The 18,573-nt window shown below is 41.8% G+C and overlaps 1 protein-coding gene across 6 annotated transcripts in view; it reads left to right on the top strand.

Moving 5' to 3' along the window:
- LOC139628454 (A-kinase anchor protein 13) overlaps window positions 1-18,573 on the top strand; it is a 105,546-nt gene that overhangs the window by 12,180 nt on the left and 74,793 nt on the right. For all 6 annotated transcript variants that reach the window (XM_071490129.1, XM_071490126.1, XM_071490130.1 and 3 more), the window contains exons 2-4: window positions 5,620-5,663; window positions 14,206-14,359; window positions 18,054-18,217. In XM_071490129.1, coding sequence (XP_071346230.1) covers window positions 5,631-5,663; window positions 14,206-14,359; window positions 18,054-18,217 — 351 coding nt within the window. In that variant the 5' untranslated portion in view covers window positions 5,620-5,630. The remainder of the gene's footprint in view (window positions 1-5,619; window positions 5,664-14,205; window positions 14,360-18,053; window positions 18,218-18,573) is intronic.

Here is an 18,573-nt window from a genome sequence, read left to right as displayed (position 1 = left end):
CTTGAGAAAAAGTAGAACATTTTTTACGTTTTTTGACATCTACACTGTAACTTGAACTACAAGCACAGGCATTTTCCACAGCACCAAAATATCTTGTTGCAGTAAATTGCCTGGAACTTGTTTACCTCTGAGAAAATACTGCAGCCTTTTGTGATACAGGAATCAGTGTATTCAGTGTAACCATTTCTGCAGTTTTTCAATATCAGGAATTGTAGACATAAATGACCTACAGATGTAGCTATTTCAGAATTCCCCCTGTGCTTTCTAACTTGTCGCTGCTGGCCAAGAGGAAGTGTATGACCAGATGAACTATCACACCCACTGTAGCGTAGGGTCATGAGGCTGACTGGAGAAAATAGACTCAAGAACAGATATCAAACCTGCCTTAAGGGATATGTTTGATATGAAGGAAGACATAAGTGACTCCCTGGTAGTGAAAGAGTCTGTTGTTGAACGCACAGAAAATTAACCCTCTTCTCTGTGGATCCACACAGCCTGTAGCCTTTTTTAGCTCATTGTTTTAGTTTGGTTTGATGTACTGTCTGGTTGAACTCCTCCTCTCTCACTAGATCCCTTATATAAATCTGTAAACAGATGGTAACAGTAAAGCAGGAACCAAAATAGACTAGAGGCTGACGAGGAAGCTTCTAACGTGATAAATATGCGGTTAGATTCGCGGGAGCAGCTGGATACCAAAGTAAAACTTGCTAACACATTAGCCTTAACTGCTTGATTGGCTGATGGTTTGGGTGTGTTGTTGTGAGATTGCTTCTGAGACTTATGAAATTGTTATCAGCTGTACATGTCCTGTGCGAGACCAATGCATCAGTATGTCCTGCAGTTTTTGAATTGTGCTACAAACAAAAAGATAAATTCTGTGTCTTCCTAATTGCCTTGTTTTCTTGTCCATTAATTAAAGGGGTAAAGAGGTTTATATTCATTAGTAATATTTTGGTAATTGTTCACTTGTGAGAAAAGCATTTGAAAACATATTTAGACTATAATGGTACCCAATCAACTATCTGTCAGCTTTGTTTCTAGATTACACAGGTCTACTCAGGTGGGGGGATGTTGGCTCCTTGGCAGCCACAGCAAAGAGGAAGTTTTGAAAGTATGTTGTAATATTACAGAAGTGCAGAAGTGAATGATGTGAAAGCAGGGAAAGAGCAGGAATAGGTGGCTTGTTTTAAAAAAAGGCTGATGCTTAAAGCCATTGTGTTTCTTGCTGAAGTATAACTAAACTTGACCTGCTCACATAGAGTAATAAACTGTGTATAATATGTCAACTAAATGTCTAAAATGTGAAATAAAAGCGTTGTTAAGGTATTTGAAACTGGCACATGGACCTACAGACTGTGCTGTTTATAGAATAACTAAACCCTGTATTTACTGTTAAATGTACTGACTCAGTGATTGATCAGTCACATCCCTTCTGCTAAACAATCATTGGGCCAACTGACTAGTATATATTTAGTTAAGCAGCATGAAGACATCTCAGGCTGTGTATGCAAATATCCTTAAAAATATAATTTGAAACTTGCAAAAGAAGAAAAGAAAAAAAAAAAAGATCTAAAGCTTCAACATATTTTTGGTGCAAGTGCAAAATCACAGTGTCCTTAACTGCAGACATACTCTGGAGCTGAGAAAGCGACTGTTCCAGGTGAGGACGAGCTCTTTCGTGGAGCTGCCAGGTGTGAATATGTAGATGATGTAAAGCAGGGTGGTGCTGATAAAAGGTCCAGAGCAGATGAATAAATGTTATCAACTCTGTTCTTAGCAGTGAAAACTGTGAATGTAGTAATCCACCTACTTCCTACCAAATATTTTCCTGTTGTGCAAGGAGTTGGGTCATCTAGGGGCCAATAAGATGTCACATAAGGGAAATGTCAGAGGTCCTGACAGTGATGTTGAGTGAAGCAACCTTTGATTAAAACCCCAACTGATGTGTGCTCACATGTTGTGCATTGGTCATGCAGCACCAGCAGATGACAAATGTCTAAAATATCAACAAATGAAAGAATCGGTGAGGCTGTTGGGGACATTATGTGAGAGTCTTATCAGTCAAAGTCGTGCATGTGGTGAGGAAGCTGGTCCCTGGCCCAGTGCACTTAAGGCAAGAGGATTAGACTTCAGAGTATTATTAGAGCTACTGATTATCCCCTTACCTGATCCGCCTAATTCTGGCTCGAGCCTATTTATTTAGCAGAAAAGTGGAAAAATTTGGTTTGGTTTGGTTTGGGGTGCAGAAAGTGAATTGGCCTTGCGCTCTGTCGAGTCCAGCATTGACTCTTTTGCTGTACTCTGCTGAACGCATTAGGTCCTGGCCTTTTGTCTCCGCCTCCTCTGCTGTGGGGTGCATGTGATTAATGCACTGCTGACCACTGAGGCCAACAGCAAGGACTTGTTTTAGTGCCAGGGAACAGCAAACAAAAGAAAATTGTCTCTCCAAATAACTGAGGAGAATACAGGCTCTCAGAGCTGACCAGTCCCTTGACTCATTGATGAATGCAAGCAGACCAATATCTCCTCAAGAAAGTTAAACAAAAAGGTTTCCAATTCATTTGTCCTCCAGTCTATAGCTGTAATATGTTTGTTTGGATGTAATTACACACTGACTGCTTCTGACCTTGTGCCCAGAAAACGGCTTTGAGGCCTGCGTCCCAGACTGGGAGTGGGGACTCAAATGTGAACATGAGCCGGTAAATCCTGCTAACTGATCTTCCCGGCATAGACCCATGCAGGAGAGGCAAAGTGGAGTGTTTTGGTGGTTCACCTCCCTTAATTATTTATTCATTTATTTTTTGCCCAATGAAGAGTTAATGGGCGATTGAAAAGGAAGGAGCCTCAGAGCATGCAAAAAGTTTGTTATCATTGCTGTGGCATCTTTGTGTAAACAAGCACAGATGGAAGACTGGCAGTTTTGGTTGGATGATGAGAGTGTGGCTCCCCGTGTGATTCAGTGTGTGTATGTTCCATACTCATGCACTATCAACCTTCCACAGAGTGTTGAGCTGCCAGGGTCAAGCTTAATGTCACCTCGTCGACAACGGTTTTCTGACTAGATTGATGGTGTTGGAAAAAGTTACTTTTTGTTTTCAGGAGAAATTTGTTTGCAGGTTTTTTTTTCTAGTAAAACACAATTGCAGCTCATTCCAGCATTTTAGAAGTTTGATCTAACTTGATTGATATCTGATCAGAGGGTCTGTACCTGTCTTTATGTAACTGTATGCTAACCATGAAGCTATATACCTAGAAATAATAGGTAGTAGTCTAAGTATCTCGGTTAACATTATTTGTTATGAAAACTGTCCTCTCATAGTGACGCCCATTACTAAAATAACACAGTGGCTAAACATTTGAGAGTAATGTAGCTTTAAAGTAATAGTTCTACATTTTGTAGAACTTATTCATGTAATTGCTGAGAGTTATACCTTTTTCATACATACGTGGTTTTTTTTAAAGATGTGGGTAAAGACACTTAAAAAAAACACACAATCAGTACACAATCAGTGATTGTGTGTTTTTAAAACTTATTTCAGGGCTGTAGCTCACTCTTTAATCCCTGAGTGCATTGTAGCTGCAGTGTGTGTGGTTTAGCAGCACTGTGTTAGGAGGATGACAGGTCTGTCTAAGTCTAGCTGGAAAAGGTGCGAAAATTAGCGTGTTCTCCTGGTTGTTGTGTTTACATCAATGCCAATCCGAGCTGGAACCCATAAATACCTGCGTCTACTTCAGAGACATTTGTGTGAATTTGAATTGTACCCTTTTCCACTGACGACAAAAGCCCGATGTTAGCAGGTCTTACCGGGTTTTTTGAGCAGTGGAAAAGGGGCTTTAGAAATGAAGAATGTTGCTACTATTCAAGACTACTACTGTTAGCATAGCTTAGCACAAATACTGTAAACAAGATATAGGGAGTTAATTATAGAGCTTTATTGGTGCTGGTAGGTGGACAGAGCTAGGCTAGCTGCTGACTGGCTGTTGACTGTAGCCGTATATTTAAAGAAATAGGGTACTGTTTTTTTTTTGCTGCATTTATGTAATGTTACGCATTATTCCAAGGTAGTTAGCCCATTTGCTAAGCTTGTAGTCACACTGGATAAAAATCAGCATAGTTATAGCAGTTTGTTCCCAAATGAAACCAGATGAAAGTAAACCGGGTGACTCTCCTATAAAATAAGCTGAGTGGATTGTAGCAGTGTATTGGATTTTCTTTTGCCTGTTAGTTGACGTGTGTGGGAGATATCGCCAGTGTCACAAATTCCTGATATCTCAGTCTCTGAGTTACAAGTTGGAGGCCGACACAAGGGTTTGTCACGCTTGGCTGCTTGTAATTACAGTTTAAACAATATGGTGTGAATATGGCATCAGTGCAACAGGTGTTTAGCAAAATCAGCTTGTCAGGTGGCCTTTTTATTTTTGGATGCTGCAAATTGATTGTATTTTTTATCAATCTTCTCATCTCACTCTTGGTAGTGGGGCCGTGTAATAACCTCAAAACACATCATAATTATCACCTCATGAGCTTGTGATGGCTGATCTGTTAGTAAACACTAACTTATTTAGACATTCAGGGAACATCTTTTCAACTTGTGTTTGTGGGGGACCTGGTGAATGTAATTTCATGTTTAAGTTGGATATTCACCAGGCTTGTGCTGATAGGTGATCAAATCATCTATCACCGATTTAAGAGGGTGAAATGGAAGTATTGTTTTTCCATCAGTGATCACTGTTTATCAGCACAAGTGACTCTGCTCTATGATTTTCAAACCACGCTCTGTTTTCCATCTGCAACTCTGCCAGTTCGAGTGTGTTATGTAATCAGGAGAAACAAGCTGTTATTGCAGACAAACTTTATTTTGTGATCACTATAAAATGAACAATTATACAGACTAATGACAGTGACTGTGCTTTTGAGATCAGCAATACTGACATTGTATCAGTGATAATAATATTATAGTATAGTAATATTCACTCTTCTTTTAGTCATGTAAGTCAATTTTCTAGCTGTTTAACAGCCAGGTGCTCCACAATGTTCACAATCTAGCCGCTAACTGCTGTCAGTCCTCCATTTGGTATTGGGCAGGCAGTAAACAGTTGGTTTACCTGAGTATTTGAAGGACGGCTCAAATTTCTGTGTAATGTGAGAGGAGTTGCTTGTGGTGATGAACCCACAGAGAATTATTATGTGCCACAGCAGACATCTGGTTTCAGTGGAAAACCTCCGATATGTCCAACCTGCTGTACCGACCTGCCCAGCACCAAACAACAAGTGACTAGTGAGTGAACACAGTAATGACTTTGGCAGCTTCAAAGCCAGATATTTCCCCTTCAGAGTTGGTGGACAGCAAATCAGAGCTAAAATAAGAGTGAATATTAGACTTAGATCTGTTAGGAGGCCAGAGACATGGCTTCAGATGAGTGCTAATGTTGCTCAGTGTCTGCTGCCTAATAGGCTAATAACTGTGTGCTACCATGTTAGCCATATCAACTCGCACTGTGCAAGTAGCCAAAAAATCTATTAATATTGCTTTAAGACAGTATCTTATTTCATATGAAGAATACAGTATCTTAAGATACCACTAAGCTGTAACCCCTCATTTGCTCTTCTCTTCACAGTGTCCAGGGACATGAAACTCAATCCACAGCAAGCTCCATTGTATGTAAGTATCACTATTCATCCTTACACAGAAGCTGTTCGCCAGTGTACACAGGTGTTCTCACTGTGTGATTAGACCTCTGCTCAGGACTGTGTGAGCACGCCTGGATGTTTGAATGTCTGAGTTTGCTGCACCTGGGCAGGAAAACTGACACCTTTATCATTATTATTAGTAAATACAGTTTGATGACCTCATGTCAGTCCGTGTCAGCAGACTTGAAAGTAGGGCTGTTATGATATCAGATTTTCACTACATGATGAAGATGGCCAAAAGAGTCTATGGTAATGATAATTATTATTATGATTATGATTATCATAATACCTTTAGAAAATTCTAAATAGTATGAATAATAAATAGTAGTATAGTGTAAATAATAATGGTAATGATGCTATCAGTCAAATTCATCTTTAACTTTGTTAATTGTGTTTTGTCTGTTTTTGGCAAATGAATGTGATTTAATTACAAGTCTGGGGAAGTGCAGAGAGGTTATGTAACCATAACTGTGCAAAAAGCAACAAAATGAACATTTGCACTTCATAGATTACTGACCTTGTTGATTAATATTTCATTTTTTAGAATTTCACAGTTATTGTCAATACATTTATATCGCGGCACTCCTACTTCAAACCTGAGAACAGGCCTAATTAACTGGAATAACTAAAAACAACAGGAGAACACAACTTCAGGCTGCATGTAAATCGACTGTTTAATGTTTGCTGACTAGCAAAGATGCATAACAGCCGGCACTCTTCTTACTGTCAGCCACTGTGTATTTTTGTGGTCATGTTTTACTTGGTATCAATTAAATGAAATAAGAACCACTTGATGGTCTGGTGATTTTACAGAAATAGACCCAGATAATTTAAGAAATGACTAACATGTGACAGAAACAAGACTACTGATATGACAGCATGCAGCATGATGACTCCATCCATTCAAATGATTTGTTTCTTCTATCAAAGTAAAAAAGGATGGACGGTGTTAAGGCTTTGGGTTGAAAACAGCAAATAGCAACCCACAGTCTGATCAAAGAACAGGCACTGATGCACTCAGGGGCCTTGTAACTTAAATAATTATTCAGAAAAGGACAAATTGAGGCATAGTTTACCAGGACCTGTGCCACTTGTCCCAATCAATAGGTGAGCAGGTAATTACAGCAAAGAGCCTGGTGCTTTGGTGCAGAGAGGTGCATGACCTCTTGATTGCTGGATTTTCTTGTTAACAGTGAGCTGAAATTCTTTGATCATGCTGTGTGTGTTTGTGTGTGTGTGTGTGTGTGTATGTGTGTGTGTGTGCACGCAAAAGAACATGCTGTACTTAGTTAATTTTGTGTAGGTACAGTGACTGCTGGTGTATTGGTTGTTTGGCAGAGAGGAAACAGGCTTTCATTCTGCAGAGACAAGGATTTCAGACAAGAGAGATGAGAGCAACAAGAGAAACTCTGTGGACGTGGCAAATTGATTTCTCAAACCTCAACCAAATTTCTACGCCTCCTTTTGATCTTCAGAGTCAAATTTCACAGCAGATTATGATCATTCAAAACTACGTTTTTTGGGTTTTTTTTTTTTTGGTTTTTTTTTATCCGTCCTTGTTGTAACCACTTAGATGGGTCTGGGATGTCTAACATGGTGAGCATGTTATCTTTCTCCTGGTGTTGGGGATCCATTAACTCTCCCCGCTCTGCTGGGAGACTTAGTCACATTCATTCGGTTGTGTTGACTGTGCCTTCAGAGGGAGGCACCTGGGTGGTCTGCTTACCTGTGGAGCCAGATGAGGTGGTTGATGTGGAGGAGGTGCAGCTTGTTGCTGAACTACCCACTGTGTCATGCAGAATGTGGCAACCACCCTGCAGAGGTTGAATCAGCAGCTCTAAATCTCCAGCCTCAAACTACATCCACACTAAACCATTTTTGTTTAAAACTCATCCCTTTTGCTACGTTTTCGCCTGGTGTCTATGCTGCCCACCCCGTTTCAGTTTGAAAACGTCTGCGTTGTGTTTTAGTCTGGACAGGCAGACACCGAGACTTTTGGAGACAATGGTTCAGATGCCCACCTTTGCCCCCTGATTGGGTCTTATCAGTCATGATGTGTCTCCCTCCTGATCCAGGTGGTCAACTTCATGTTCACTCGTGCTCTCACTTGTGAATAAAGTCCCATGATGCCTGATTTCCAGAAGTTGTCATGATGAAATCACTTTGGCACAACCTGCATTCACTGATAAATATTTACCGAGGTGTGTGAGTTGGGGACATTTCTGAGAAAGTGTCTGAGTGGTCAAACTGGCCCTCTATCAACAGCAGGTGAGGAAGGCACACAGGAAATGAGATAAGTCAGAGGCATGTGTGTTTGTGTGTGTGTGTGTGTGTGTGTGTGTGTGCGCGCGCATGTGTCTCCAAAGGCTAGATTGGCTTGCACATGAATCATCCAGACAACCTTATCTGTGATTTACAGTCAGACTCTTCAGTGGAACCGGGCGGGCAGTCAGGCCTCATTAGACATCAGATTTTAGACACTTATCACAGCAGCTCACAGTGAGATGGCTCACGGGGGTTAAGTAGTCGATCAGTAATTATATGTTTTTAAAATACATATTTAGAGAATTCTGCCACAGAGTGACTGAAGATGACGGCCCCAGTTAATAAGCGTCAATTTTTTAGTTCACTAATTTAGAAAGAAGCTGTAGTAAGGAGGCTGAACGTAAAGGCCTTAGTGTTGTTACAGAAAAAGAAGAAGATTTTTAATGAGGAGGTGACATATAAATAAAATAAGTAAAGGCTGGATCTGTTTCATCTAATTGAGGAAGATCTTTGAAAAATGAGTTTTCTTTCAGTAATAGAGAGAGACTCTGCGTGATACATATGCTGTTTACATTAATGGCATTTAGCACACTGTGTCTTCCAGAGTGGCGGGCATTTAGGGGGGGACATGAGACTGTGAGCGCAACAACAGCTGCGATGAAACCTGTGACCCCTCTGCCATGTGGTGGTCTCCCACTGTGCTGCCACAGGGATAAAGGATGCTTCAGATGTCAGCAATCTTTGTGCATTTGAAATTGGGCGATATGGTGTAGTTTAGGTTCTCTGCCAATTTTGCATGTCACTGTCATGTGTGGACAGGAGCTGATTTGATGTGCTTCTGCCTTCTTCAGCTTGCCAACATGTTGGTCAGATTGCCAGATATTGTCTTCTAAACTGCCTTGTGGAAAGAAAAACAGCAATGTTTGTGGGTAAACCTTACAAGAGGTTGCAGTATTCTGCTTCGAAGAAAACCCTTCAGTCACCAGTGAAAATGCTACAGTGTAGCTGCATTTCAGCTGCAGGAAGTAGGAACCTTTTGGGGAACTCTGTGTTTCCACTGGAGGGACCAGGGACCCCCAAGAGGTCCATGCTTGAAAGGGTAGTACTTTATGAAACTACAAGAACCTTTGGGGTGGGGCTTGCAGCGCTGAACAATTCTGATTGATGGTACTTCAGCATTTTGTTTCAGCTGACATTTTTAGAAATCTGTAGAGGAAACCATACAGCAGATGGACCGACACGAACTCCAGACGTTTATAGAGTTTAGAGTATTTATGCTGAAGAGGATATCTGAAAGGAAATGGAGACCCTCAGTGACAAAGTATGAGCAAAAACCTCCTGCAAGTTGAGCAACCTGAACGTTATTCACACGGAGAAGCTTAAAAAAACTAGACTACGAAAAAAATAAAAGATCAATACAACAGAAGCGTGGTTAGTGTCATTATTACTGTGTAGCCTTTTGCATTACTGTCAGCTGCTGCAGTAGCGTGGAACAGGTTTTTATAGCCGTCATGTGTCAGCAGCCGAACACTCCCGTGTTTTAGACGGCGGTGGAAACTCAAACAACCAACAGTTTGAAGAAACCTGTTAGTTCCTTGAAAAAAGTTCCTGGGGCTAAAAGTTTTGTGTGAATCCAAGCAGGGATGACTCTACCAGACTGGACAGTCCCTACATATGCCAAACATATGTAGCATTCAACCTGATATTTTCCGTGGTGCCTGGGTCGAGCGTAGAGGAGGCAGGATAGAGGCGTCATTAACATGGCCACTCCCTCACTGGGAAGTGTGAAGTCTACAGAAAATTGCCTGCTCTGACTTTATACTACTAGCTGCCAGAGCGGAGTTACTTTGATGCCCGGTCCAACTGGTTCTGACATTTGTTCTCACATACGGCTCCTCCAGGTTGTGTCTAGATCACTCTGTCAGGCAAATGTAGCCATAAACCTTCAACTGTATTTTATGCAACAGGACAGAATAAAAGGTAGAAGATTCTATTGCACTGAATACCTGATGAGGAACAAATCTTGAGCATGGCTCATGGATGTGCTGACAGGTAGTTTGGGTACTGAAATGAAGCAAATCCCCACATTGCGGTGCCCACAGTAAGAAACCGAGCCAAGGAGATGAATATCAATTAATATTAAACTGCAAAATAGGATTTAAAGTCATCATTAAGGCCTTAAACCAGCCACTGCATTGCCTGAATAGTTGAACCCATTACAGTTTCAGGATGTGTGGAAAGGGCTACACTCACACATGCATATTTAAAAAGAGGGGGTTGGGTTCATAGCCTCCAGCTGTTCTTTTCATGTTGCTTAAAAGCTGCCTATTCTCTGCTGAAGTTCCATGATTAGCAGGTCAATACCCCAGTAGGTCACTCAAGTTAAGTACTTATTGCCAGCAGAGAGCATAGTCATACCGTGTGGCTGAAAGAAACCCATTTCTGCAGGGCACACAGCTTTAAAACCACCGGTTTGTCTCTCTGAAATAAGATGGTCCCTGTTTTCCATTGAAATTATTGTTATTAGACTTATTGTCAGCAGTTGCAGTTTGTGCTTGTTTGCATGCTTTGCAAAGGTCGCTGCGTGCAGCTGTGTTTCCTGCTGCCTCCAGCAGATGTTTCACATCTCTGTTTCTCTACCTCCACCCCCCGCCACCGCATGTGTCTCCAGAAGGACTGACAATGATCTTATTCAGGCGATATGTTGTTCTGCTCTCTCATCTCTCTTCTGTCGAAATAGGTTTGAATCTGTACATCACAGATTGATTTCAAGCAATCATCACTGAGGAGATGAAAAGTTAAAGGAACAGAACAGAATGAAAATGTTCTACGTTGACATCGTTTGTGAATTGCATGACTTATGTAATCTCCTTTCAGGTGCTTTTTTAAAATTGGTTTTAAAAGGACAGTTGCTTATTTGGTTGGATGGCTGAATATTAATTTAGAAAATAAGTGGCTGCTGTGTTGCTGTCAGAAATAATTTGAGCAGCTATTGTGTCAAAATGCAGCAGGTTGGTATTGTGGCTGAGGTGATTTGCCACCCGCCCTCAGCAGTAGAGAGAAAGCCATTTCTCCTTTTGCTTCTCCTTTCTTCGTAATGAGGAGGTGGAACTTATTTCATACTAATGTGTGTTCATTTTCACATGGAGTGCAAACTCACAAACCCACTGAGGTACCCATCCATTCAGTAGCAACAAACCTTAATTTCCTATCTGGGCTCAGGATAAGAGATGAGTTTTTAATGGAGAGAGTGTCATGCCTGCTGGCTTCCACCCATCTACAACTCATTTACATCAGTGCCTCTGCTCTGCTTGTTAAGGCTGAGACTCTCTGTGCATAGCAAAGCCTGCATCCTTCACGCAAGTCAGTGTATTCAGCCCTGGCTCTCAGAGTGTTCCTGCAGGCTGTTTCTCTTCCTGTGGCCTCTGGGCTACGTGGTCGTCTTTGAACAAATTTTTCCCCCTCACATTGCTGAGCAGCAGCAATGGCTTGCCAAACAGAGATCCCAAGGTTGCTGTCAACCTGCTGATCCCCCCCGCCCTCCCCATGCCGTATCAAACAAGGCCTTGAGGCTACCACTTCATAAGAGACGGAAGAAGCACTTTTAACCCTGACTGTTAAAGTCTGCTTGACACAGGCCTTCACTGGCTGCCAAGTCAGGCTGTTCATGTTGGAACGGGCCGGTGAAAGGATTGCACCACTGGTCAGATTAAGTGGGATGAAGTGTCCCATTATTCCTCCTCGGTGTCAACAGGCTGCAGTCCCACAGTGGAAAACAGCTAATTTTGAACAATATCCCTATTTTTTGTTGCTTCTCCTCCTCCTCAGTCTGTCCTCAGATGACACCACATCATACCCCACAACGCTCAGCCACAACACAACCTATTGTCACTCTGGAAAGAAGCAGACTGCACAATGAACTGTGCATGATTGTGTTTTCACAATGGAATATTAGCACGTTGGCAAGACATTTGATATTATCTAGTAAGACAGAAAGAAAGAAAAATATACAGTAGCTCGGAAAGAAGACAGAAATAGATTTTAAGTGAATTTTTGGTTCTGGCCCCACCCCCCTCAGCGACTGTTGCTACACCTGCTTTCAGTTAAGTACCAGTTCTCTGTTCTTGTATGACACGTATGCAGGTTACACTGAAAAAAGTAACAGATTTACCACTCGTTATTTTTGAAACAATGCATTTGTGGCTTCAGACGGTGGTAGACGAAAGTACACTGACCATTGGTTTTAGCAGCTGAAATGACAAATGCAGCTAGAATATGTGCAGCATTAATAATCAAAGTGATTAATAATTAATATTAATAAAGCTAACATTAGCTTTCTGAATTGGTCGAAGAGGCTGTTTTGATTGTTCCCAACAGAGAAAATCCGGTGAAAGCGAGTCTTAAATATGCTTTCAATGTCTGCATGCTGCAATATATTGTGCCAAAAGCCTGAGCCTGAAGTTGTCCACAGCAAAAACAGTCAGCATCCACATCAGGTGATGATTTATGAAAAGAAGAAACATTTATTTAAAAATAAGCATGAAAAGATCAGATTTTTATTTCTATCTAACTCAGGCCAGCTTGGCTGCTTGACTTATAACATACTTTTCATATTTTCAATTGGAGGCTTTTACTTTACTAATGTTACAACACAAAGGGCTTTTAGGATGAGGACTAACCAGTAACATGTTTCTCTGGGGTTTCTGCCATGTAAAGGTCTCCAAATGCACTAAAGAGCAGGACAGAGCTGCTTTAACATTTGTGTAAACCCTGAGTACCAGGATCAGCTTCCACACAGTGGGGAGACACTAAACAGTGTGTGAGTGGTTTCTGTTTGAACCTGTAACCTGTAACACTACAAACTAATGTAGTTAAATAGTGACAATGCTACCTCCCGGGCTCTGAAGGAATGCCTGGTTACTGCTGTGGGTGGTAAGCTAATTTGTAAGCCACTTAAGTTAATGTTTGCACCTCATATTAAAGCAGACAGACACACTGTATAATCCATTTCTTATATCTATCTTGTGTTTCTGGGTTTGGGTTTAAATGTTTGGATACATGAGAGTTAAAAAGCTGGAGCATTTAAAAAGAAAGCACCAACAGAGAAGAGTTAATGTGTGTTAATTTTGTCGCCTCCTCATTTGTAGAACAGTTCTATCATCCTCCGTCTGCTTGGCACTCTGAAACTGCCTGAGCTGCATCGAGTCTTCACAAAGTCAAGCTGCTCCTCCATGTTTCATCACTGTCTGGTGCCTGTGTGTTTGTTTGTCAGTGACATGATGCGCAGCTCTTTAACATCAATAAATCACTGCCATATTAACTCTGAGGCATTAGTGCAATTACTGGTGAACAATTACAGACTGGCAGCCTCCACACAGTATTTTTAATGGCCCGGTTAAGATCAGCTATCCAGATATCCAGTTTATAACTAGATCCAGTTGTGAAGGATTGCAGCTCGCACCTGGCATCAGAATCAGACTTAAATGCATCGTAAGTGGCCACGGTGATTGGATTTTACTCTCTTGATCACATTTGATTTTATCTGTGGCTGTACAAATAAACTGGCACAGTTGTGCTGCTGGAGAGTAAGACTGAGTTGGATTAGATGTGGTGCTTTTTGCCTCGTTTGGGGACTGCAACGACCATATTGTCACAGATGTTGAGCTATATACACACACTATCTACTAACTAGTCTTTGAATGCTGTCAGGGTTGCATTAGAAACCACGAGCAGTTGTGTTCATGCAGTGCTCTGTGATGCCTCCCCGACTGTCTCCTAATGTAGCTTGATAAATTGCACCCAAATGCATCCTTAGTTCATTTGCAGTTATTTAGACCTGTCTGCCTCTTATTGGATCCGCCAAGTTGCATTTTAGGAAGTGTGAACAGGGTCTTTGTTCCTCTTCATTAAGACTTGAGAGAAAACAAATGTGCTTGTTTAATGAAACCAGCCACAGTTTTTCTTCAAAATGACTCCAGTTACACTTCAAAAGTTCAGCATCACATCAGCTTACCTGTTCACAAGGTACACAAAACGCACAACTCAGATTCACAACACCCAACACCCAGTCATGTTCTCCATTTTAATAGGGTGAAATAATAATATATGCAAATTTACTTTGATATCTCTCTAAATATCTGTTGTTGTTGTTTTTTTCTTGCTTTCTTGTCACCCTCTCTCTCTCTATCTCTCTCTCTTTGTGTCTCTTTTCTGTCTTATTTCCTCTGGCTGCCTGCCTTTCTCTGCAGGGGCGGTGTGTTGTCACGGTGCAGCTCGCTGATGAAGAGCTGGCTGCGGATGAGGAGGGCGTGGACTACTTCCTGCTGTTTGCTGGCAGCACACAAAGGCACCTGACCAGCACCCTAAGGAGCAGTCATGACACCTTGCAGGCAGTGTGTCCTGGTAAGCCACCGCACCCAGAATGCCTTGTGGTTTCCTTGTCATGTCTAATGGACCTGTGGGCGGGCAGCTCCACCTACAGTATTTAATACATGCTAAATCTATTTTTAATTCCACCCTCTTGTTTGTCTGTGTTAAGTCATAGTGTGTTTCAGCTACTTTCTATTTATGTAGATTAGTCTGAGTGAATAAAAACATGAGCTCAAGGTTCTCTGAATGCAGCATTTTTGCAAACTTCAGTCAGTATCACCCCATAAACATAATCATATTTACCAAAAAGTAAAAAGTAAGATCTCCTTTAGTAGTCTGTCCTCTACAGCCATCATGTGCTATAGCCCAGAATTAACAAGGGGTCCCGTAAACATGCCAAAACCTCATCGACCGTGTAAAACAATAACTGTATTTAAGAAGTGGGTGGTGTTATTCTGCCCTCGCGTCTCGACCGAAAGCATGACACAGTGGAGAGTTATCATAGCCGAGGAAGGAAGTTGAAGTAATAAATGATTAATCATCCACCACCACTGTCCTGGTTTTTAAACTAATGTTGTGATTTGGAGAGAGAGAAATCACCTCACTTTAGGTTTTATAGAGCCCGGCTCATTTATCACTCCACCTGGAGCACATCCCACTTACTCTGCCCGCAATACTGAATGTGTTTAGCCAGTGCTGTTAGTCAGAGGTACTTTCTCTGAGCTGAAGGAGCCACAACAGGCAGCACGGAGATCAGGGGTCAAAGGTCACTGTGCACAGAAAATAGGAGGTGAAAAATACAGAACACTTGTGACCCTTTTATTAAACATGGATGGCAGCGACGTGTTGGGAGAGACATACAATATTAAAAATCCATTGTTTAAGTCATTGTTTTCCTCCAGTGTCGCCTTCTCCACTGGGAAAAAGAAGGCAGAACACGATAAACTGTCTTATCTTGTTAAGAGCTCGACTGAATTACAGCCGGCTGAAGGGGGGTTGGGGGGTGTGGGAGCTGTAGAGGTGTTACTCCACTAACAGATTAGCTGTGCTTCACTGCCTCCTCCATTAGGACGCGCAGAGCCCCAGAGGACCGGTCCTGTGACCGACCAGAAGGTCGCAGGATAGAGTTCTCAGGTGGCCTGGGAAATCACTGCAGATACGATGAGTTAGTACTTCAGCGTGCACCGAGGTGCCCTTCAGATGAACCTTTATGTTAATCAGCTGAATAAGTTTGACACACAATAAGTGATAGACGGCTTTGATGTAGTAGGACTCTTGCTCTGGATGCACAGGATTTTATAGAAGTTCAGAACAGGTTGATTTCTTTTCAGAGAGTAGAAGGAGTCCAGCACCCTGCAGTGCTTTACTTGGCATTTGGTGAAGAGGTAGATTAATGTAGAAGGCCTTGCAAATTAGGAGCAGGAGGTCTGTCAGCACTGCATCACAGTGCAGCCGTGCCGAGCCTTTATTCTGTGATAGCTGTGTTTTGACACTGGCCACAGTCATCTTTGTTCATGCTTTTTGTTGTGAGAACTGAAAACTCATTTGCCAAAACTTTTATTTAATTGATAACATGTTGTAGTGTTCATTTTTTGGTAAGTGAAGTTTGATTTGCGGCTGCTGAATGGGTATCAGTGGGATGAATTGAAACACATTTAATTGAGTGAAAAAATATTATGATTTATTTGTATTAATTAGATTTGGATTTGGGGGGCGGTAGTCGAGCGGTTAGGGCGCGTACCATGTGTGAGTGCAAGACGCTCTTAGCAGGCAGTCACCAGTTCGACTCCCGATCGGTCTGACTCTTTCCTGCATGTCATTCCCCTCTCTCTCGACCCCCTCTCCTGTCAGTCTCCACTGATCTATCATAAAGGCACAAAAAGCCCCCAAAAAAAGAATTAAAAAAAAAAAAAGATTTGGATTTGGATCAGCAGTGCAAGTCTACACTGTGCTGTAGCTGATTGTTTAAAGATTGGTTCTTATTGTGCAAATTTGTGATCTCAAGTGAATAACATGTTGGTTTTGGATAGTGACTATGTGTGAGTGTTTCATCTCCTCTCCCGGATAAACCTGGCTAAACTACAGAAGTAATGCAAACAACAGAACATCTGAGACAGCCCACAGCTCACAGGCTCTGTTCAGACCTGGCACCAACACTCGTCTCGAGTCACCACTTGGTTGTGAGAACTGAAAACTCATTTGCCAAAACTTTTATTTAATTGATAACATGTTGTAGTGTTCATTTTTTGGTAAGTGAAGTTTGATTTGCGGCTGCTGAATGGGTATCAGTGGGATGAATTGAAACACATTTAATTGAGTGAAAAAATATTATGATTTATTTGTATTAATTAGATTTGGATTTGGGGGGCGGTAGTCGAGCGGTTAGGGCGCGTACCATGTGTGAGTGCAAGACGCTCTTAGCAGGCAGTCACCAGTTCGACTCCCGATCGGTCTGACTCTTTCCTGCATGTCATTCCCCTCTCTCTCGACCCCCTCTCCTGTCAGTCTCCACTGATCTATCATAAAGGCACAAAAAGCCCCCAAAAAAAGAATTAAAAAAAAAAAAAGATTTGGATTTGGATCAGCAGTGCAAGTCTACACTGTGCTGTAGCTGATTGTTTAAAGATTGGTTCTTATTGTGCAAATTTGTGATCTCAAGTGAATAACATGTTGGTTTTGGATAGTGACTATGTGTGAGTGTTTCATCTCCTCTCCCGGATAAACCTGGCTAAACTACAGAAGTAATGCAAACAACAGAACATCTGAGACAGCCCACAGCTCACAGGCTCTGTTCAGACCTGGCACCAACACTCGTCTCGAGTCACCACTTGGGATCAGATCTCACGTCTTTGCTCTTTATGCAAATAAACACGTACGTCATTTCTGACTGTTTGAAATGCGTCGTTTGATTTTTATGGTGGCATTGCTGCGCTGATCAGCTGTAACCATTTCTTTTTTGAAATGCCCTCATAAATTGCCTGGTTGCGATATGAATCTTCCAGGTTCTGTTGCACTGATCAGATGGTGTGTTTTTTGTGTACTCAATCCAGGAGAATCCATTTTGTCTTTAGTTTTCATTGGTGCCTTCTTCTTCTTCTTCTTCTTCTTCTTCTTCTTCTTTGGTGTTGTTGTAGATTGTTGCACTTCAATATAACCCAGTTGGCGCACAGATGAGCACAAGCTCCCGCTCACGCGAAGGACATCAGTTGAGTAGGTGGTCGTTCAGTGTAGCTCAGGACACATTAGTGTACATACTGCTGAACCAACGTGGCCTATATTCAGATCACTTTTCAATGTGGTCTGAGTGATCGGATCCCAGTGCGTTCACACCTGGACTTACAGTAGATGTGTTTCCTCAGCTGATCTTGTTGAGATGGTTGATACAGAGTAAGACAGTTCTCGTGGAGGGAGGGATGTTAACATATTCATGTCACATTTACCACGAGGGTTCTGTGATTGGTTGTTGATTTTGTTTTTATACTTTCTGTGACCCGCTGTGCTAACAACAAGTAATGCTCATACAGCACAGGGGCATAGAGAATGGCTTATGCCAACACACTTCACATTATAAAGGCCAGTTTAAGACATGGTGGGTTTCGTCATATACACAGACAGACTGATGATATAGACTATAACCTATTTGTTGTTTTATTCTGTTTCCTCCTCTTTCCTTCCCCTCCCTGTCTTCCTGTCTCCTTGTCTCCTTCCTCCTTGTTTTATCTTGTAGCTCATGATTGCTGCGAGGTGGTGCTGGTCACCTTGTGTTCTGTTAGCCGAGGCGTCCCTGAGGCCCCTGAGGACCCACCGCCCTGTCTGGGTCCTGTGGCTCCGCTGGCTGAGCATCCATTCAGCTTCGTCCAGGATTTGGCTTTTGACATGGCCCAGTTTCTGGTGAGCAACAACACGACGAGTCATTTCCATTTCGAAATCAGCTGCAAAGTAACCACAGAAACCGAGGCTTGTCAGGAGAAAAGTGGTTTGGCAGGAGAAAAGTGGTTACCAATGGTAACAAGTGTTACAGCAGTGTGGGCAGAGAGATAGTAAAACAAAAAGATTACCATGTTGCAGTCCTTGAAGTTCAAATAATTAATTCTTTGCAGCATGGTTTATCATCCTCTAGACATTTTAATATTAAGTTTGTTTTGACAGGGAGGAGGACAAGATAAAATGTGTCTTGAGCACTCGAACCTAAAGCTTCTAATAGAACATTTTTCACTTTTTTAATATGAATATGATTTGTTTTTGTC

The sequence above is a fragment of the Trachinotus anak genome, unplaced genomic scaffold (genome assembly GCF_046630095.1).
Source record: "Trachinotus anak isolate AG129_WGS33_773 ecotype Australia unplaced genomic scaffold, CSIRO_AGI_Tana_v1 ptg000011l, whole genome shotgun sequence".
Classification (NCBI taxonomy): Eukaryota; Metazoa; Chordata; class Actinopteri; order Carangiformes; family Carangidae; genus Trachinotus; species Trachinotus anak.
This window is presented reverse-complemented; position numbering and strand designations above follow the sequence as displayed.